At 47.5% G+C, this 23,211-nt stretch overlaps 1 protein-coding gene across 2 annotated transcripts in view; it reads left to right on the top strand.

The window, feature by feature from the left end:
• Window positions 1-23,211, top strand: part of CCDC62 (coiled-coil domain containing 62) — a 218,235-nt gene that overhangs the window by 176,455 nt on the left and 18,569 nt on the right. For both annotated transcript variants that reach the window (XM_086942944.1, XM_086942945.1), the window contains one exon: window positions 15,704-15,832. In XM_086942944.1, the coding sequence (XP_086799070.1) occupies window positions 15,704-15,832 (129 nt within the window). The remainder of the gene's footprint in view (window positions 1-15,703; window positions 15,833-23,211) is intronic.

Here is a 23,211-nt window from a genome sequence, read left to right as displayed (position 1 = left end):
AGCGTCACTGTAGCACAGCCTGCACTCGACACTCGCACTGCTGAGTTTCAGCACATGGTTGCCATCTTGTTATAAGTGCCAATCTCCTGGTCCACGTGGCAGATGCTCCGGTCAGCTGCATGGTCTTGTTGCGGCCCAGCGCCATCCTCTCCTGGGCCTCTACGCCCAGGACTGCCTGTTCGGGTTGCATGGCATGCCAGCACAGTTCTCTGAACAATAAAGTTTCATCATCTGGAGACACATATATCGACGATTGGTTAATACAAGCTTCAACTTCTCATTGTGAACAAAAACAATGGTCCTTACAAAGATAAGATAAGTATAGACTGAAATCAGGTCTATCTTTCACATGTCCAGCCGGACAGTAATTTTAATAATACACAACTGTTAAACAACCGTTGTTGTAAACATCAATATAGTGGGACACAATCCTGTATTCTATGTGAGACATGACAGGTACAAAACATGCGAGAAGACATTTCAGGCAAAACAAGTTTGGCTTTTCAAATGTGAATTTCTTAAGCTTTGTAGAAACAACCAATGCACTGATTTTACTCAATGGATTAATGTGCAAAGCTGTTTGACATGGGCCGACGACGTTTCGATCCTTTCAAGGAATGATTAGGATCATCTTCATGACACAGATAGGTTCATGCCTGATTGAATTTAGAAATTGCCTTAATTATTAAGGGAACCGATGGCCAGAATCCAACGGGTGAAACCTTTCAGGATAAGGTGGTTCTTGAAAACAATACAATTAATTGCAGGCGAAGGTTTTAATCCTTGATGAATGCCGCAACCGCGTTGCCCTGTCGATGCACAGACGCTTAACAACGCTGTGTCCTCGCCGAAGAGTGATGAGTTCCCTTTTTTTCTGTTGGGGTGTGGGTGGGGCAGTTCTATTAGTGGGTGGGACGGTACAATGGCCAAGTTCTGGTAGGGCAGGCGTGGGTGGAGGGGGGGTGGGGTCTGACTTGCGAATTGCTGCTTTGTGTGGTTGATGAGCTTGATCCTTCGTATCGAAATGCATGCTGTGGGGGTTTGAATAGTACAGGCTCTGTTGGGTTAGGCCTGTGTGCGGTGGGAATGTATTTAGACAGACTTCTGACATATTTTCTGCTGTAACAACTCATGTAGCACGTAACCATGACTGTGTTGGCCCGACGAGACTGACACCATGGAGCCTAGGCTGGACACTCCTTCATGACTGATAGGGCCAAGACACGTTCTGATAATCCTCCGGACTCGGTTACAGTCCGCACGTTGAATGTACGTGGCCTTAATGATAATAGGTAAGTCCAGAACATTTTGAGCTACCTATATCAGCATAATATTGATATCGCCCTCCTGCAGGAGACACACCTTCCCCTAGATAGTCCCATCTTGCTCACTAAGGGTCTCCTGGGCAATGTCCACGCATGTTAGTGGGGTCCTGCTGTGGGTTAACCCGAAGACGGCGTTCCGACTGACGCCCCTGTAGATGGATAGGGAGGGTCGTTTTGTTCTCACCAAATGCTGCAGTAAGGGAATGGAGTTGCTTTTCCTAAACGTTTATGGACCTAATTATGGTCACTCAGGCTTCTATAATAAGTTGACTGACCTATTTCACCTTCCTGCTCCAGGACAGATCCTATGGCGAGGGGGTTTCATTTTTGTTAGGGATCCTGCTTTGGATAGGTTGGACGGCCCGGACAGACGTGCCTATGCCTCGGCTAGAGTCGTGGAGACATCATTGACCAGGTTGGATATGTGTGATGTTTGGCGCCACAGACATGCGGACCAGGGCGGTACACCCAATACTCTGTGCACTATAACGTCCATACCAGAATTGACTACTGGTTTGCCTCAAGACTCCTATTGCCTCACATCCAGACTTGCACGATTCGACCACGCACATATTCTGATAATTTACCCCTGCTCTTAGTTCACGCTTCTACCAAGAGGCGCATCCCCTCCTTCCTGTGGCTCTTTCCACCCTATTCTCTTTTGGACGCCGTTTTAAGGACGATGATGCTACGGCAATCAAGACGTGTTCGAGGCATGTGGGCTGCTGAATTCATATCTGTGCATAGTCCGCCACCTAGTGTTGGGTCCGGATGATTGCACATTGTTGTCCTGGAAGAGTCTTCGAAGTATCACGAGATAGGTGGCTCCTCCCCTGGACTACAGTGCGCATGGGCATCGCCTCCATCCCCAGATAGTTTTTTTCCGCCATTGGGTTCGGATGTGTTTCGGTTCCCTCTGTCGGAACCGATAGTTGTTCTACTTTTACTTGAGACCAAAAGGTCTTTAGGCTGGGCGTCGGTATAGTTGCGTTCGGGTTTCTTACTGACTCTCAGCTCCTATATCTTGCTGCCCTTCCACGTGCTTTCGACGCGGACGGGCCTACACTACACCCTTTGCTATGGAGCGGACTCCATTCAAGAAGTGTCCGCTGTGTCATTCTAAATATTCGCACCTCGACGTGCACCCCGTGTGCAATACATGCTTGTCACCGGATCACCGTGAAGACACCTGCATGGCGTGTTCGAAATTTAGAAGTAAGAAGACTTTAAAGATTCGCCGGGCTAATCGGCTCCAGGCTCAATTGTCGGCTTCGGCACCCCCACCCGATGACATCTTCCAGGAATCGGTCGAGGGAGAAGACGACGTACAAGGGTCGGACCCTGGCCCCGCGTCCGAGGAAGAGACCTACGACGCGGATGAGGAGGCCTGCGACGAAGCCTCCGACGAGGTAGGGGACGACGATCTGGCTTGTGCCACGATGGGTGATAGCTCGGAGGAAGAGCATCCCCAACCAGACTCCGGGGTTACTCCCCATCTTACGGCCCAGGTCGAGGGATCGCCTTCGGGCCTTACCCAAGATCTAACTATGAGTCCTACGTCCCCGCCTCCGGGCCCGGTCACGGACATTTCTAAGAAGAAACCGAAAGTGAAGCCAACTGGTCTCGCACCCTCGGATGCGAAACCGAAACAGAAAGTGGCGTTGGTGAAGAAGGTTCTGGAGGCGTCAACTTCCACGAAACCCAAAATGGCCGACTTGAAGAGCCACGCCAAAATGGCCGACCAGAAGAGCCGTGCCAAAATGGCCGACCCGAAGCCCTCTGGGTCGGCACTGAAGGTGAAGGCTTCCGACGCGGCTGCGTCGGCACCGAAAGGGGTCGCGGACCCGAAGACGGCTTCGAAGAAGCGTCACGCCGACGGTGCGCCAGGCCATGGGGCGTCGGCACCGAAGAAGAGGCCTACCGGCGACCGGGCTCTCGGAGACGAAGAGTCGCTCGAGACAGTTCAGCCCTCAGCATCCCTTTCAAAGAAGGTGGGAGAATCCTTAAGGCGGATCCAACAGTCCACTGTGGTTCCCAGCCAGGACACTGTAGTGCCTAGACCCACGCCGAAGCCTGCCAAGGAACAAACGCCCATTCGTTTTACCCTTCCTCCCAAGTCGGCGCCGAAGGCCTTCGCGCCTAAGCAGAGCGGACACTCTCAGGAAGTATTGACGCCGAAGGCTGCCTTGGTGGTGTCGAAGCTTCGGCTCCAGCCGCTTGCGGTGGAGGAACGTCGTGAGGTGATCATCGACGCCAACACCGGAAAATTGTCGCTCCTCAAACGAAAGATTACGTCGGAGCCGGCCTTGGAACCTTTTAGGATTCCACTCAAGAACAAGAGGTACTCTGCGGACTCTTCGGCTCTGATGGAACCTCTGTCTCCACAAGCCCTGGAACACTCGCCGGCCCATTCCCCCGTGCCTGATGTGGACGAGGAAGAGGCCGAGTACAACTATCCTGCGTACTCGGACCCGGAAGAGGAGCAGGTGCCCTGGACAGCAGGAGGCGACACGGATGACCCGCAGTCGGGGCAGGACACTCAACTTTTCGCCGCAAAGACGTCCCCGACAGAGGACTCGGCGGCATTCAATGCATTAATAGAGAGAGCTGCAGCGAACCATGACGTCGAACTGCACTCAGACCCCGTGGATGCGGACTTCTTGGTCGACACCTTCTCGGTAGCCGAAAAACAAGTCAAGACACTACCGATGCTTAAAGGGGTGCTGAAGCATGCACAGGAGGTATTCAAGGAGCCCACCCGGGCGCGGGTGGTCAATCCTCGCATCGACAGGAAATATAAAGCGGCGCCCACGGATCCCACGTATATTAAGGGACACTTGCCATTGGACTCCCTGGTGGTTTCCAACGCTCGAAAGAGGGCGAATTCGCAGACTACTGGTGACGCTCCTCCCCCGGACAAAGAGTCCAAGATCTTTGAGGCATCAGGCAAACGCATTGCTGCACAGGCAGCAAACATCTGGAGGATCTCTAACACTCAAGCCCTGCTTGCACGTTATGATAGGGCCCATTATGACACATTAGAGGCCATCCTACAACACTTGCCTGACCAATATAAGGAGGCGGGGGAGATGCTCATTCAGGAGGGTAAACTCATTACAAATGCATCCATCAAATGTGCCCTAGATGTAGCAGACACTGCCTCCAGGGCTATCAATACAAGTGTGTTACTTAGACGTCATGCCTGGCTTCGCATTTCGGGGTTCAAACCCGACATACAAACCACAATATTGGGTCAAACAGTGAATCCTGACCATCTGTTCGGCCCTGAGGTGGATGCCTCCCTAGAAAAGATGAAAAAAGATACTGAAACTGCCAAATCTATGGGGGCTTTACAAAGTCAGCAGTTTCGGGGTAGTTCCTTTCGCCGCTCCAATTCAAGAGGCACCTCGAGGGGACAGGCATCCCAATCCACACAATACTACAAGGGTAACACCCAGTCCTCGTATAACAACAACAAGGGCAGGGGTGGCTACAGAGGCAACAATATTAAAGGCAGGGGACGTGGAAACAATGCATCCAGGTCCACCACCACCAACAAGCAGTGACGTCTTGTCACTTCCCCCCGATCACACGACACCTGTCGGGGGGAGACTCCAGCAGTTCCTGTCGGCGTGGAGGTCCATCACCACGGACAGGTGGGTGAGGTCTCTTATCCAGTACGGGTACTGTCTAGAACTTACGTCCATCCCACCGGACATTCCGCCAAGAAGCCGTGCTATGTCCGACGAGCACTTGACCTTGTTGCAGCAAGAAGTTCTGGTCATGCTGCAAAAAGGGGCAATAGAGCTCGTTCCATTGCAAGAACGGGGAACGGGGGTTTACTCCCTGTATTTTCTGATCCCCAAAAAGGACGGATCACTCAGGCCGATCCTGGACCTCAGGCCCCTGAAATTGGTACATCAACTCGGAGCACTTCCATATGCTCACATTGCAGCAGGTGCTTCCCCTGCTTCAACAGGGGGACTTCCTAGCAACGCTGGATCTAAAGGATGCCTATTTTCATATTCCCCTGCATCCTTCCCACAGAAAGTATCTCAGATTCAAGATCTTAGACCAGCATTACCAGTTCAGGGTCCTGCCGTTCGGGGTCACCACGGCACCGAGAGTATTTACAAAGTGCCTAGCGACTGTGGCGGCGCATCTCCGTCGCCAACACGTCCATGTCTTTCCATACCTAGACGACTGGCTTATTCAGGCAAAGACGGAACAGCAGTGCGTAGACCACGTGTCACGCACCATTCACCTCCTGCACGATCTGGGATTCTCTCTGAACTACCCGAAGTCCCATCTCCAGCCCGCCCACGTGCGACAGTATCTGGGCGCGACGATCGACACTCTGGCAGCCACTGCGCAGCCGAATTCAGTGAGAATCGCCAGTATCCAGGCGCTGATCCTACGATTCAGACCCCAACACTCGCTTCCAGCGAGGGTGTTCATGCAGTTGATAGGCATGATGGCCTCCTGCATCTCCATTGTCCCGCACGCGAGACTACATATGCGTCCGCTTCAGGAGTGCCTTGCACGTCAGTGGACTCAGGCTCGTGGGCAACTGACAGACCTAGTGTTGGTGAGCGGTCGGGCGTACAACTCTCTGCATTGGTGGAATCCACAAAACCTTTGCAAGGGCCGACCATTCCAAGAGCCTGTCCCACAGATCATCCTGACGACGGACGCCTCTCTCCAGGGATGGGGAGCGCATGTACTCCACTACACTGTGCAGGGACTATGGACACTTCAGCAAAGGAAGATGCACATCAATGTGTTGGAACTGATGGCAATCTTCATGGCCTTAAAGGCGTTCAAAGTACATCTGTGCAACAAGGTCGTGTTGATCCGGACGGACAACATGACGGCCATGTACTACATCCAGAAGCAGGGAGGTACACACTCTCCACAGCTGTCTCATCTGGCTCAGAGCATGTGGAAGTGGGCCATTCAGAGGAACATCTTCCTCATGGCAGAGCATCTCCCGGGCAAGGACAATCAAATGGCGGATCTGCTCAGCAGACACAGCCATCAGATGCACGAGTGGGAGATACATCCATCAGTACTCCAACCGTACTTCCAAAAGTGGGGTCATCCAGAGATAGACCTGTTCGCCACAAAGGAGAACGCAAAATGCCAAAGCTTCGCCGCCAGGTTCCCACACCCCCAATCACAGGGCAATGCGATGTGGATGAACTGGTCAGGCAGATTTGCGTACGCTTTTCCCCCAGCACTTCTGATACCGCTGGTGGCACGCAAGCTCAGGCAACACTCGATGACGCTCATCCTGGTTGCTCCAACATGGGCTCGCCAACCATGGTACACCACGTTTCTGGAACTCTCCGTGGTACCGCATCAAAGGCTTCATCTCACTCCCAGCCTTCTGACGCAGAGCCATGGCGACATTCAGCACCCAGATCCGCAACAGCTCAACCTGGCGATCTGGCTCCTGAAGTCCTAGAGTTTGGCTACCTTAATCTTCCTCCCGATTGCATGGACATCATTCGGGAGGCAAGGAAGCCCACTACTAGAGCTTGTTATGCGGCTAAATGGAAGAGGTTTGTCATCTACTGTGTGGACCACAGCATTGACCCGCTAGATGCTTCCATTCAGAACATCATATGTTACCTCTTTCACCTGTATCGATGTAATCTAGCGTACTCTTCCATCCGCATTCACCTGTCTGCTATGGCAGCATACCTCCAAAATAGGCAGCACCTGTCTCTCTTTAAGGTCCCTGCTATCAAGGCCTTTTTGGAAGGACTCAAAAGGGTCATTCCACCAAGGACTCCACCAGCTCCAGAATGGAACCTCAATGTGGTTCTTACAAGGCTGATGGGTCCTCCCTTTGAGCCACTGCACTCTTGTGAACTCCAGTTTTTGACTTGGAAGGTTGCGTTCTTAGTAGCAATTACATCGCTACGGAGGGTAAGCGAGCTGCAGGCGCTTACCATCCAAGAACCTTTCTTCCAAGTACATGCTAACAGGGTGGTGCTCCGCACTAACCCTAAATTCTTACCCAAAGTGGTCTCACAGTTCCACATGAACCAAACAATTGAATTGCCGGTGTTCTTCCAAAACCCAGAGACGCTGGCGGAGCGTATGCGCCACACTCTTGATGTGAAAAGGGCCTTGATGTACTATGTGGACAGGACAAAGGATTTCCGCAAAACCAAACAACTCTTTGTTGCTTTTGCCACACAACACAAGGGAAATGCAATCTCCAAAGCGGGGATTGCTAGATGGATAGTAAAGTGCATTCAGATCTGTTATGCTAAAGCTAAGCGCACTCTCACTATCCCACCAAGGGCCCACTCCACTAGGAAGTTGGGGGCCTCTATGGCCTTCCTAGGTAACATTCCCTTAGAAGACATCTGTAGAGCAGCCACATGGTCTACCACACATACTTTCACTAAGCACTACTGTGTAGACGTGCATTCCAAACAGCAGGCAGCTGTTGGTCAGGCTGTTCTAAAAACGCTTTTTCAAACTGCTGCAGCTGGCACGGGCGGCCGCCGTTAATGGAGGGACTGCTATGTATTCTATGCACAGATATGAATTCAGCAGCCCACATGCCTCGAACTGCAAATGCTACTTACCAGTATGCATCTGTTCTTGGCATGTAGGGCTGCTGACATTCATATCGCCCACCCTCCTCCCCGGCGCCTGTAGCAGCTGCAGTATTTATTCATATACACATATGCTCATAGCATGGTCATCACTCACTTTCTTCACTCCATCTCTGCCAATGGCTAAAAACAATCTGGGGATGGAGGCGATGCCCATGCGCACTGTAGTCCAGGGGAGGAGCCACCTATCTCGTGATACTTCGAAGACTCTTCCAGGACAACAATGTGCAATCATCCGGACCCAACACTAGGTGGCGGACTATGCACAGATATGAATGTCAGCAGCCCTACATGCCAAGAACAGATGCATACTGGTAAGTAGCATTTGCATTTTTGAGACCAATGAGAGGGCAGTTTATTCCTTCCAAACAATATGGGAGGCTTTTAAGGAATATATTAGGGGGGTGGCAATATCTAAGCATGCGGAGGTTCTTAAATCGATTCGTAATAGATTGGCGGATCTGGAACGTAAGATAAAGTCACTAGAGGTTTCCCTGCTTGATGGTCCGAATGAAGAGCTTACACTAGAATTGACGCAGACTCTACAGGAAAACCATGCAGAGGCGGATGCGGAAATAAAGCATCTCAGGGAAGTATGCGACTGCTCTGACTTATGGCGCAGGCGAACAACCGTGGGCGGTCCTTGCGCAGCTCCTCAGGCAGCGTAGAGATAACGTGGCGATCCCAGAAACTAGAACACAACCTGGAGACCCTCCGCTGACAGACAATATTATGCAAACCTCTATGCCTCACGAGGCTGCAGTCCTGACGAGCAAATATTAGACTACCTGACGCATACAGAGTTCCCATGGCTGTCCAACTGGCATCGCGAGTTTCTGATGTGACCGATCGAAAGGGATGAAATAATCCTAGCTCTCTCTGATATGAGGGAGGGGAGTGCGCCGGGAGGGGATGGCCTCAATGTTGCATTTTATAACACGTTCATTGATCTTCTACTGCCACACCTGTTCACACTGTTTGAGGACATGGTGAGATGCCCCCATCTATGCGGGAGGCAATCTTAGTGGCTATACTTAAAGCGGGAAAGCCTCCAGACGAGTGCGCCTCGTATCGACCTCTGTTTTTGATGAATGTAGACACCAACATTTTCGCGAAACTGCTTGCCAATCATCTGGCACCACTCGTCATGACCCTGGTGGCCCCAGAGCAAGCCTGATTCGTACCAAGCAGGAATCTGACATACAACCTGCGCGCTGTCTTTGCCATGCTTCAGCATACAAGATCAGAGGTGCCGGCTATTGCTGTATTTTTAGACATGGAAAAGGCATTTGACTCGGTCGAATGGCCCTTCATGAGGCAGGTCCTTAGCCGCATGGGAGTGGGGGAGGTGTTTCTACAACTTCTTCCTGTGCTGTAGTTCTCTCCCACAGCACGTATCAAAATAGGCTCCCTGATCACTAACCCTATATGAATATACAGGGGCACGAGACAGGGCTGCCCCTTATCCCTGATTATCTACGCCCTGATTGCTGAACCATTGGCATGCACCCTACGGGAGTATCATAGCTATAGAGGCATTAGCTTCCCGAACTATCGCCTAATTGTCTCCACCTATGCGAACAAAACACTGCTTTATGTTAGAGACCCTGAGGCCAATCTTTCCCCGGCCCTACAAGAGGTGGTGCTCTTTGGCTCCCTTTCCGGCCTGAGGGTCAACTGGAGTAAATCCATTATGTTCCCCCTGACCCCAGCTACGACGACCTTCGAGCCTGAATACCCACTACAGTGATCTACAGAGGCGGTGCAGTACTTTGGGATCAAACTGCACACTGACTCCGAGGTGGTCCTCCGGGAGAACTATGGGGTCACTATTGCCAAGCTGGAAGAGGATATTAGCCAATGGGTGCGCCTCCATTTATCGTTGATGCGCAGAGTGTCCCTTATGAAAATGATTGTGCTGCCGCGCTTTCTCTTCCTTTTTACGAATATTCCCATCGTACCTCTCAGTGTATTCTTCCAGCGCCTCCAGTCCCTAATGGTGCGCCTGGCCTGGGCGGGCAAGCAGGCTCGCGTTGTCTGGCAAACATTGACATTGCCGTACTCTCTGGGGGGCTGGGTGCTCCTGATTTGAATTTATACTATAGAGCTGCTCAAAGTTCTCAGGCATATCATTGGATACATGGCCCGTTTGATATTCCGCACATACAAATAGAGACAATAGTTGCTGCCCCTAGACCTCTTCCTGCCTTGCTGTTCACACCCCCTGATAGACGTACAGGCATATTAGATTCCCTTAACTCGGTCGTTCATGCCTGGTATTATTTATAGAAGTATAGGAAGGGGTCCCAGTAAGCATGAAATAATAACCAAAAAAATGTGTGAACAATCAAAAAGACAAATCTTAGAGACACATTGTTTTATTCACAATGTGCTGATATCTTGCATATACTTCACTATTTCACATTCATTAATCAGTGACTATTTACAGTGCCCCAAAAGTTGGGAAAGAGGGAAGGGGGTGTGGTATGTGTGGGTAATAAGTGAAGGAAAAGGGTTTTAGGTGACAGTAAAATCGACGAATAAGACAGGTTCAACAGAGTTACATCTTCATGTACACAAAACCGGACCAATAGGTTCATAAGTATTGTTTTGCAAAAATCATACTCCAAATGTACAGCAAATGAGAACAATGGGGTGTGGAGTTGACAGCAGAGAACAATATGTTGTCGACGTTTCGACCCTCGTGCTCGCAGATATGAGTATTAATCTTGCCGTGGGGTCTTCCTCAGGACTGGGGAGTTGGGGACACGTGACCACAAAGGTGGTGTGCACCGGACCCGTTTCGTGGAGTGTTAGTGTAAAGAATGAATCGAGATCTCACTCGGAAGCGCCGTGTATATAGATAATCAAGGGTCCGAAAGGGCGTCAATGGGGCAGTAGCTCCGGCAGCCGTAATTCGTCAACATTCGGCGTGGGGTAGCAAACGCTCGCGCTGTGGCAATGAGTCTGTTTGAAGGGCGGTCATGGACTGAATCCGAAGCCGATTACTGCGAGCAGACTCATTGCCACAGCGCGAGCGTTTGCTACCCCACGCCGAATGTTGACGAATTACGGCTGCCGGAGCTACTGCCCCATTGACGCCCTTTCGGACCCTTGATTATCTATATACACGGCGCTTCCGAGTGAGATCTCGATTCATTCTTTACACTAACACTCCACGAAACGGGTCCGGTGCACACCACCTTTGTGGTCACGTGTCCCCAACTCCCCAGTCCTGAGGAAGACCCCACGGCAAGATTAATACTCATATCTGCGAGCACGAGGGTCGAAACGTCGACAACATATTGTTCTCTGCTGTCAACTCCACACCCCATTGTTCTCATTTGCTGTACATTTGGAGTATGATTTTTGCAAAACAATACTTATGAACCTATTGGTCCGGTTTTGTGTACATGAAGATGTAACTCTGTTGAACCTGTCTTATTCGTCGATTTTACTGTCACCTAAAACCCTTTTCCTTCACTTATTACCCACACATACCACACCCCCTTCCCTCTTTCCCAACTTTTGGGGCACTGTAAATAGTCACTGATTAATGAATGTGAAATAGTGAAGTATATGCAAGATATCAGCACATTGTGAATAAAACAATGTGTCTCTAAGATTTGTCTTTTTGATTGTTCACACATTTTTTTGGTTATTATTTCATGCTTACTGGGACCCCTTCCTATACTTCAATTGATAACCCAGGTCCCCGTAACTCTGTCTGGGTATAACCCCCCTACTTATAGCCTGGTATTATTTATAAGCTATTCAGCCGGGCAATATATTGTATTCTCCAGTGGCCTGCCTTGACTGGTGCCACTGGCTTGCACCATGTAAAGATAGGGGGGTTATAGCTGCTTTACAGATGCTACATGCCCATACTATAGGGGACCTTTTCGCAGATGGCGAGGCACGCACATGGGGTGCTATGACTGGGGCTGGACGCACAGCCGTCGCTCCTTGCTCAATTCCAATTCCATAGAGTTAGATATGCACTCAAGGACTTACTGGGTGATGACATGGCGGAGCCCTCTGAGGTTGTGGCACTAACTGCTGTCATTAAAGCGCAAACACCTGCTAAGATGGTATCGAGGATTTACCGCACCACACTGTCTGCTAGGGGGAGTAAATATACCAAATCGCGACTGGCCTGGCAGCGTGACCTGCAGGTAGACCTTACGGATGATAAATGGCTCTACTGCTGCATGAGCACTAAACCTGTCTCGCTAAATGGCCGGCACAGACTCGTTCACTTTGAGTTCCTACAAAGGGTTTACTACACGCCGGAACGTCTACATCGTTATGGGCTTCGGGAGGAGTTTCAGTGTGAAAGATGTGGGGAACAAATTGCTGACTTTTTCCACTTAGCCTGGACATGCCTGGTTATCGCTTGCTTCTGGGGTCTGGTATTTATTGAAATAAATCAAATCATGGAACTGACATTGGCCCCTGCCCCGTTCTTAGCATTGCTGGGGTACTCTAAGCCTCTCTCTAAGACGCTGCGACGACTAGTAGACATGGCACTACTTTTAGCAAAGAGATGTGTTGCAATTTTTTGGCTTCGCGGCTCGTCACCTACATTAGCTCAGTGGTCTAATGATATAATGTTCTGTTGCACCCAGACCAAAAACTACAGTGACCTGTTACCGCCCGCAACAGACCAAAGAACTTTTGGGCCTTGTTCCTGATGGGAATGACGAACACGGTGGATAATGACTGGGGCGACACCTCTGCTCCACGACACCCTGCCCCCCTGACCATCAGTCTCCCTTGTAGCATTACACCTGACTGCCCCAAATTACTCTGGCTGTTTGGCTTTGCCCTTAGCCGAAATGGTCTAGACAGCTAAGTGGACTGTGTTACTGGGAAGATTGGGTCCTTCAAATGCCTGATGCACTGTGTCTTTGTTACCAGCATGGTGCTGTGCTGTTTTTTCTCTGAATGTCACACACTGTTAACATGATGTGAAGTATGTCAATGAAGTTGAAGTTAGTTGAAGTTGAAGTAAAAAATTCTTGATAGAGCGCACTGTGACCTAGCGGCTTCCTGGCGCTGAAGTAGAAGGCTGAGATGATTGGAATTCTACCGAGAGGAAATCAGCAGGAGTACGCTTGGGTGAACAGGAAGGTCTTAAGGGCCTTGCGGAATTGTAGGTAGACTGGAATAGATCTAATAGACAGTGGAAGACTGTTCCAAAAGCGAGGGGCTAGTACAGAGAATCTAGTGCCTCCAGTCTTGGATCTGCGGAAGCGCGGAACACTGAGAAGGGCTTGATTGGAGGAACGGAGGGCACGGTTGGGAGTGTAGGGACTGATGAGGGAATTAATGAAAGCCGGGGCAATGCGGGGACGAGCCATGAAGAACAGACAACCCATCTTGAAAAGGGATCTCTGGTAAATGGGGAGCCAATGAAGGGATTTCAAAACAGGAGTGATGTGGAGGGACTTGGGAAGGTTCAAGGATAAGACGGGCGGCCTGATTCTGAATAGCCTGAAGGCGGCGTAGTTCGTAGGCCGGAATGCCCACGTAGAGGCTATTCCCGTAATCGAGACGAGAAAGAATCATTGCCAAAATAATAAGTTTAAGAGCATCAGAAGAAAAGAAACAGGACACTTTCCGAATAATCCGGAGGGAAAGGAAACAAGAGGAGACAACTGAACTGATCTGGGCATGCATGGAGAGGTCCCGACTGACTTTAATGCCCAAGGTCTTAGCAGAAGCCGCTGGTATGGGTGGGGGGGGCAAAGGTGGAGGGCCAAAAGGCAGCAGACCAGGGGGAGGTGGTAGGGCCAGTCAGGACCAACTCTGTCTTGTCCAGATTGAGTTTGAGTTGGTTGTAGTTCATCCACTCAGAGATGAAAGCTAGGGTAGAATGGAATTTAGGTAGGGAATCTGAGGGAGAGGAAAGATCAAATACTAACTGGAGGTCGTCCGCATAATTATACACGGAGACCCCCATGTCAAGAAGAGAAAGAATGAGGGGGTGGGGCAGGGGCCAATGTCAGTTCCATGATTTGATTTATTTCAATAAATACCAGACCCCAGAAGCAAGCGATAACCAGGCATGTCCAGGCTAAGTGGAAAAAGTCAGCAATTTGTTCCCCACATCTTTCACACTGAAACTCCTCCCGAAGCCCATAACGATGTAGACGTTCCGGCGTGTAGTAAACCCTTTGTAGGAACTCAAAGTGAACGAGTCTGTGCCGGCCATTTAGCGAGACAGGTTTAGTGCTCATGCAGCAGTAGAGCCATTTATCATCCGTAAGGTCTACCTGCAGGTCACGCTGCCAGGCCAGTCGCGATTTGGTATATTTACTCCCCCTAGCAGACAGTGTGGTGCGGTAAATCCTCGATACCATCTTAGCAGGTGTTTGCGCTTTAAGAGGTGTGGCTCACTGGTTAGAGGCGGCAGACCCGAGTGCAGAGAACGGCCCGGGACCAGGGTTCGATTCCCGACGAGGCAGGGTCTTGGACCAGGATCAGCGGACTGATAATTCTCGCATCGGTGCCTACTCCGACCAGGGAGCACACTCGGCAACTCTGGGCATTAGCTTGCCTCATCTCCACAACGGCCCCACACAAACGCCGGGGATGCCTGGTTTCACCTTGGAGACCCCCAGGAGGGACTATCTCACAGGGAAAGCCAGGACGGGTTCCCCAGCGGTCTATAGCGCTACGAGGCCTCCGGGTAGCAGTGCGCTTTACAAGACACAACAATTACAATGTAGAGATTAAAGAGAAGGGGGGACAGGGAGGAACCTTGGGGGACCCCGCATGGAACCAGGCGGGTGGGGGCAGTGAAACCGGAAAGATGGACCGCCTGAGTCCGTTCTGTAAGAAAAGAGGCTAGCCAAGAGAGAGCAGTGCCCCGAACGCCCGCTGCGCGGACACGGTCGAGAAGACTGGGGTGGTTGACTGTGTCAAACGCCGCTGACAAATCAAGGAGCACCAAGGCTTGGGGTATATTTGAGTCAGCCTTGCTCTTTAGTTCGTCTAGAACGGACAGGACCACTGACTCAGTGGAGTGGGCCGGGCGGAATCCCGCTTGGTGTGAGGCCAAAAGATGGTTGTCCTCGATGAAAGTGGAGAGACATGTTGTAATATAGCTCTCTAAGATCGTCCCAAGGTATGGAAGAAGGGAAATGGGTCTGAAGTTGGACGGGAGGGAGGGGTCTAAGCCGGGCTTTTTTAGGATGGGGGAAGACTATGGCCGATTTAAAGGATTTCGGGGCTAGGCCAGAGGACATAGAAGCATTAAGAAGGGAAAGGGAGGGATCGGGCAGTGAATGAAGAGCTCTCTCAGAATGCGAGCTGGAACACAGTCAGCCGGGGAGCCTGACTTCACTTTCTGGAGAAGCTCAAGAAAGGAATCCAGAGAGATGGGGGGGAACTGGTCAAGGGAGGAAGATAGTGGGGGCAGGGGAAGGGCGTGGCGAAGATACTGAAGGGATGTTAGATTTGATCTTTGCAATCTTCAAAATCATTCAGGGATGAACAAAGAGCTTGGGAAGGGATAATGTCTCTTGTCTGTTGTGTTTAAATTTAATAAACATATTAATGAAAAAAAAACTGAACAAATATGTATTAAGGCATTACCGGTTGACTAAGACTGTGGAGCAAGACATTTTTTAAGGACTTGCAAAAACTGGTGCACTACTGTTATGAAAAATGTAATGCCACTAAAAGGTGATATTGATATATGGGGTAAACTAGTAATATGTGTTTTTCTCGTTCTAGAAGTCGTGTTCACCCACTGGTAAGCTGCAGCGTCTGCTGGCGGAGTCTCGACAGATGGTTGCTGATCTGGAGCTGAGTGCCTTGCTCCCTGCTGGCTCCTGCTCCAGCCTCAGCAGCAGCAGTAACCTGGTGCGTTGTGGGTCATATGTGCATCACAGGGCTCAACAGTAGTACTAATGTGGTTTATTAGTAATGTATACTTTTCTGAGCATGATGCACTTTCCATAACAGACCTTCAAACATGAAATGCATTTTAGTAATATTTTCAGGTCTACTCCTCGGAAACGTGGACTTAACTTTGGCTAGCTCAATTGAATTATGGGCATACAGTGGAACGCAAGCTTGACAAATAGCAAGCTAACAAAAGGCAAATCCTGATGAAAAGTCATGTTGTCAAGTAGAGAAGGAGAACTCCACAAAAGTTTTAAAAAATGAGGGACCCAGGTCCACCCTCAATTTCTTTTTCATTTTGTAAGTGCAAAAAGTTAAAAAGTGGATACATTTCACAAATAACAGGTATTGAAGTTTAAATTAGATTTTTATTAAAATACATCATAGAGGAGGAATAGAGATATACTATAAAAAATGGATGTCTCTCTTCCTTTAGTGCTGCAAATAAAGTTGTATAAAGCAATGTCGGAGGAAGGGGCAGGAGACTGATGCAACAAAGAAAAAGATGAGGAGAACGATGCACAGAGCAATAGAAGTGAGGGTGGTGCAAGAGAAGACTTCAGGGTAGAGACGAGGAATTGGAACAAATAATAAACAAATAGCCAAAATGGAATAGAAGTGACTAGGTTAGGAGTTAAGTGGTGTTAGTTGGAAGCAAAGGCAATACTGAGGGAAGCAAATAAACCTAAACAACAGGGAGCATAGGAGGGTAGAGGAGAACAGATGAAAGAGAGGGTTAAGATGCGGAGAACACCGTCTGGAGGAGAGGAGGGCAGACCATGATGTAAAGTGAGAGTCCAGGGGGGAATGATGACGTAAAAAAGACACACACAATTAACGTAGGGAGGGATGTAGCACATGGGAAAAGGTAACCCTGAGGAGCCGGTGTTAAGGTAGGCAAGTCGGAGTGATGAGGAAGAGGAAGGATGGGCCCATTCATGTATCACCCATTTGTCCTCCTCATCCTCCCAATCCACCCCAAACCCCATAAAGAAAAAAAAGGAGTGACAAGGTTACAGAGCACGTAGGATAGTGTGTGAGAAATTGTAGAGTGTGGAGCAGAAAAGAGCTGATTTGGGTGACCATTGGTAGGAAGAATAAGAAAATAACAAATCTGTTTTAGCAACCTGGCCATTTATGAAGTTGAATTTATCAACCATGGAATTTCCATTGCGAGAAAAAAAATTGAGAATGGATTAGCCAACTTGGATTTCTAATATTTTTTGTCAAACCTACGTAGATCTAAGTATACGCCCTCATGCTTAAATGTACTTCATGAAAGTGAGAGGTTCAAATCGAGGTCAGTCGAGTGTCGTTTATTGATTGATTCATTGATTGATTGAGCCGACACCCTCTGCCGAGCCTGTTCATCATGAAGGTCAGAGGTTGAACCCGACACACATTAGCCACATGATAAACCTAAATGATGAGTGGCAATCGGTGGGATGTGCAGCCTGTGGATGACAATTTCTTGCACTAAGCTCCCAGTTATGAGCTGCTCAGTCCAATAATGGCTGGCCCAGTATTCCCAGGTGCATGATTGGCTGGAAAATCTGTCAGGTAAAATTGCATGAGGCTATGACTGCAATTGCAATCAAGCCTCAACACACGGTCCATGTTGTCCCCTTTCTCTTGCATGACTCAACTTCCCTTTCCCTCTCCTACTCTTTCAACTCTTCCTCCCTCCTTTGTGACATTTCAGCCCTCTTCCCCCCCACCACACACACACACACACACACACACACACACACATTTACATTTAACAGTGTTTGTTAACCCACACAAAACTGGCAATAACAAGCGGAATTCCTCCCAGTCAAACTGCGTCTGTTCAGTAATTCACCCACAATAACAGGCATTCCATGAGGAAATTCCAGGTGCGAAGGATGGTTTCAACTCCCCAAGATTCCCTCCTGGAGTTCCTCTACACTCCTAAACAGGACCTAGATGGGCAATTGATTTAATGATACCTATCCTTAATGAATCAGTATCCTCAGCAAACTGTCCTCCCCCTCATTCCTTCTTTGCAATTTGCAGTGGTCTTTGGGAACCTCGGAGGCGGAGCATTGTTATGCCTTGCAATGTTGTGTTAGTGGCATTCGCGTAGCACTTTCAACCATCCTTGATACAGCAGCACTTTCCTTATGTACCCCTTTTATGCAGGATTCGAGGAACCATTATTTGATTCTGTATGCTGATTGTTGTTGTTTGGTTGCATGAGATTAGGAGAAAATTTTGTTCAGCTTAGTTAAAAACTGATTTGTCGGAGTCCAGCTGAAAGTAGATCTATAGATGGTAGATGAGCTAAAACAGCCTTTAATATAGAGAAAGTAAGTTAAACAATCAAAAAGCTGAATTTATCTCGTGCAGCTTGACCTGATAATCTTCCAGCTATAATAATTAAAACTCAAATAGACTGGTGGGCAGGAGTCCTATCCCATTGGTTTATGGCCATTTTAGACTCTGGTTGTATCCCTAAAACCTGGAGAGGGTCCATAATTAGACAACTACCAAAAAAGGGTTATAGGAAGGACCCAATGAATTACAGGTTAATTAACTTATTTGACATTGGAGAAAAGGAATTCTCAAAAATAATCCTTGGTAGATTAAAGGAGTGGGTGGAGCGGCGGTCGATAGTTCCAATAGAACAGGGAGGCTTCAGAAGGTCACTCTACTATAGACCACTGCTTTGCCTTGTGGGCTGTGGTGCAGAAGTCCATGGAGCTGCAGGGCAAGTTGTATTGCTGTTTCGTGGACTTTCGTGCAGCTTTTGACTTGGTGGATAGGGAGTGTTTGTGGGAGACCATGAGAAACTATGAGGTTCCACCTGATCTCTTGATGGTGATCCAGGAGCTACACATTCATAATTGGGCACAATTATTTAAAGATAGGTCTGGCAGCCTAACACCAGAAATAGCAATAAATAATGGACTCAGGCAAGGTTGTGTTTTGGCCCCCGCTCCTGTTGCCATATTCCTAGCAGACTTGCCTATTACTCTGAGTTCTGCTAGAGGTGCAAGCCCCAAAAAAAAGGAAGGCATCTGTCCTGTTTGCTGTATGTCAACGATCTAGTAATATTGGACCAAACTGAGGTGGGTCTACAAATAAAGCTAAATATTTTTAGCGCATACGGTACGGCCAAAAGACTAACAGTAAACATGGACAAAACAAACATTTTGTGCTTCGGGCAGAGGAATACGAAGTGCAATTGGTATCTGGGTAAACTAGATCTTGTAAATGAATATAAATATCTTGGAATATGTTTTACAAATTCTATGAAGTGGGGTGTGCACCTTGAGGCACAGAAAATAAAAGCTCAGCTGTCAGTATGCAGGCTGAAAAGATTCAATCATAGTTATGGTGATATGTCCCATTAACCTCTACTGACGGCCTATATAGCAATGATTCCCCTTCAATTCCAATATGGTTCAGAAATCTTCTGTATCGATGGTAAAAGCTCTTGGGAAAAAGAGGAAGGGAAATGCCTAAAATCTTTATTGTCCCTGCCAAGCTCGGCAATGATCCAAACTATCAGACTGGAATCAGGGCTGATAGCATGGAATATACAGGTGCAACAAAGTCTTAGATTTTGGAATCGCTTGGGTCGTGAGGAGGTCACAAAGGTATCTCAATGGTGTATGAAAGAGATCCAAGTTAGTGAGCTAAAATGGACTAAAGCCACAAGAAGCAAACTTCAGACCATCTGTGACCACCTGAGGGTGAAAATGTATCCGTAGACATTACAAATCATTGTAATAAAGAGCGTACTCAAAAGACAGGGAAAAGAACTGTCAAGAGCAATAGTCCGAGAGTATCTGAGTAAGAAACATTCTGTAAAATTTATGAGCAAAAGCTGGGAGAAAGATATAAGTTATTCCTGCCTTGTTATATTACCAAATCGATGGTTACGAATGGAAGTTCTAAGGATAAGAATTGGAATAAATCTGGCTGTAACAAATAGTGCAATAAAATCAGGTCTAATGCAACCCGATGGCAAATGCATGTGTAAGTTGGGGATGAAATAAAACATTTTAACATTTTATTGGATTGTCGAAAAATTTTACATTTACGTAATTTATTTCTTTGTCCCTTATGATGAAAAGGCGCGCTTGTAAGCATGGGAGCTTCTTACTGATATGGAAAACTTAAATATTGCGAAAGCCATTGGGAAATATGTGCAGGGTGTATATAAGTTCCCTAATTCATTAGAGGCTTAAGTACAAAAAAGCGTATCGCTATCTAAAATGAAATATTACTGTTTTAAAATTTTTAGGAATTAAGTTTTAAGGATCATATGATGTTTATATGTTTGCGAATAAGATCTTTTAATGTGTAAACTCTTTTAAAAATTATTGTATGAGCTGTAGTTTAAAGACCTAGGGCCCGATGTAGGTAATCCTCATTTACCGACTCTAAAATACAGAATTTTACCGATTCGGTATTCTAGATTTGGTAAATGAGATGTAGCTAAAAATTCGGTATTTTTTACCAAATAGGAATCAATGTCAATTACCGAATCGGTAAATACCGATTCGGTAAAAATACTGAATTGTCAAGGGGAACAGGGTGTCATTTTGACACCCTGTTGCACCCCTGATTTTGGCTTGTGTGCCACGTGGCACACATACATGCCCTAAGGGCATGTATGTGTGTCACATATCACCTGTGGAAGGTACCTTTCATTACTTGTGAGTATTGGAAGTTTTTAAACTGTAGATTCAATTTACAGTCTGCATAGCACGGTTTTCTGTTAGCCACCTTCCTCCTCTTATCTCTTTTCTATTTCAGTAACTTGCTAGCCTGACTGGAATGTGCATTAGTTCAACAAACACTGTTGTGCAAATAACAGTGACCCATGAGCAGGCCCTAGGATTTGTTTTACGCTTGCATGTTTAGGTGTGCTTTCAGAGCTACTACATATTTCAACATCACACATAGTGCTCAAAGCCCACACTCTTATCACCAAGGGGATTGGTTCTGATCCTTGTACTTCCACATTGTTAGGCGCTGTGTTTTCCAAATTTGGATTCATGTTAATGTAACAGGGCAGGAGTAGTTATGTGACTTTAATTCTGTCCACAGAAAATGTCAAAAGAAAAAAAAATGATTTGTAAAGAAAGATAACCAATTTGCTATAAATGAAACTCTCACATTAGAGAAATGAATTTCGAACAAAAGATTGTAAAAAATAATTAGCTGCACAAAACTGCTCCCTCATATTCTAAAAGTGAATGCTGAAAATAAAATCGCTAAATTCAATTTCTGGCAAATTAATATTTTTTTAATATTTCTCTAACCTGCTACTTAAATAAAAGTTTGTATATTCGATCAGCCCCACCCACACACATAAGTAGAATCCAACATCTCCTATGTTTTTGTACCACTTAGCTGACTGAAGATAGATGTAGCCTTAGGAGTGAAATGAGTTCAAGAGAAACCTCTAAAACTAGGGAATAGAGTAAGGCAGGCTCTCTAACATGATGAGTGCAACGTCTAAATACCTAAGCAGTCAAGGCAGGAAAGCAAGACCAGTCAACAGGAGCAGTTTTAGCTAGTGAAATTTGGTACTGATGAAGTTGCAGAGACACTGCCGTTCTGTGGGTGCTCCTTTTTATAGGCCTTTCCCTGATTACCAGTTAGTGTCCGTTGTTAATGTTACATACATTTTTTTAATTAATAAAAGGTTATTAGGGAATTTTAATATAGAAAATATTTAGTTTTTTGAAAAAAAAATGTTAACGTTAAATTAAATGTATTTATATTTTAACTAGTGTGCATATTATTTTCTGTTTGAGGGTGTTGCAGTACCAGTGATTGGCCATATGTGTTGTTGGAATTTTCCAATTCTGAGTTGGCGTTCATCTACTACTATTTTGGTATTTATTGGCTTTAGTAACTTTAAAAGGGCAGTTTATGAATAGCAATGGGATTACTCTTTTGTGGTTGGATGCATTCCATTAAGTAGTAAGAATGCCCTCTTTTCCAGCCACTCCCCATGGTCCCTATGAAATTTACTACTAAGGGGCTTATACCGATGCGGTCAGAAAAGGCTCTGTCCATCGGTCGGTGCCCTTCCGACCACATCGGAATAACCTGTTCGGATTTCTTTCCGACCGACCCATTTTGATGGGGTTGGTCGAAAAGGAATCTGAACCGAATTTCCGAAGGGCCTCCGACAGGCTCAGCGAACCCAGCTGCCATTCGGAAATCCTCCATCAATCCCTCGGCGGGTCTTTCTGGCTGAGGGATTTCAATAGAAGAATCAAATATCCTTTCTGTGCTGGCTTTTCCAACACAGAAAGGCTGTGGGAATCTTACTTGTGGGCACCCATTGGTGCAAGGGCACCGAATGTCGGCTCCCATGTGGATCCCTGCACCTGGTGGCAGGCCCTTTGAGGTACCTGCCATGGGGTACAGGGATGAACTGCACCTCTGCTCTTTGCAGTGAGAGTATGCATCCGTTTGGAGTGCATGCTCCCAATGTAAATAATAGGATTGTATCCTACTTGCTGGACTGGAACCGACGACAGGAGGTTGTTAGGTTCCAGTTCCCAAACAATGTTGGACGGACTCCGGTCCGTTCCGACATCGTATGCGGCCCCTATGTAGTAAACTTACATGTTTGAGGATCGGCCCATTAAAAAGATAGGTGAGGTGGCAGAGGAGACTTAAACTCCTAGATTTATGAATTGCATTGTGTTGTAAGAGAGTAGTACTGTTGTGATACTACTTTACATACTACAAAATGCAGTTTGTGAACCAGGTCCTAAGAGTTCAAGATGACACCTGCCCAGGATCATAAACTTTAAACAAAATACCTCAGAATAGGCACGATAGTGAAGTTACCAGCTAGTCATAAGAAATACCCTGAAGGACCTGCAGAGCTACTGAAGCTGCCAGCTTACTGAAAATCACAAACTAACCCCTCTCTCACACCTCTAAATTCATCACACTGGTAAACGCTGCGGTCTAGAACACGATGACAGCACCTCATGCTCATCATGCATGACATGGAAACACTTCTCACATAGGATCAAAACAAATACAACACACTTCTAAACACAAACCCACGTGGTGCAGGGTGCTACCTATGTAGGCAAGCATTTCTGCGCCCACATAGGGGTTTGCACTAAATAAATGTTGCAATACAATACACAGAGCCTGCTTCCGAGCAGCGCTCCCACTCACGGCATATTGCCACCATCTCCTGCTTCTTAAGGCGCATGGTTTCAGGCAGTTCGGAGATTCACGCCTCTGCTCAAGACCAATTTGATAAGGTTAAAGCTGGTCATCGATCATGACACTTATTTGCTCCGAGTCAGTCCACCATCTCACCT

The sequence above is a fragment of the Lissotriton vulgaris genome, chromosome 11, assembly GCF_964263255.1.
Source record: "Lissotriton vulgaris chromosome 11, aLisVul1.2, whole genome shotgun sequence".
Classification (NCBI taxonomy): domain Eukaryota; kingdom Metazoa; phylum Chordata; class Amphibia; order Caudata; family Salamandridae; genus Lissotriton; species Lissotriton vulgaris.
This window is presented reverse-complemented; position numbering and strand designations above follow the sequence as displayed.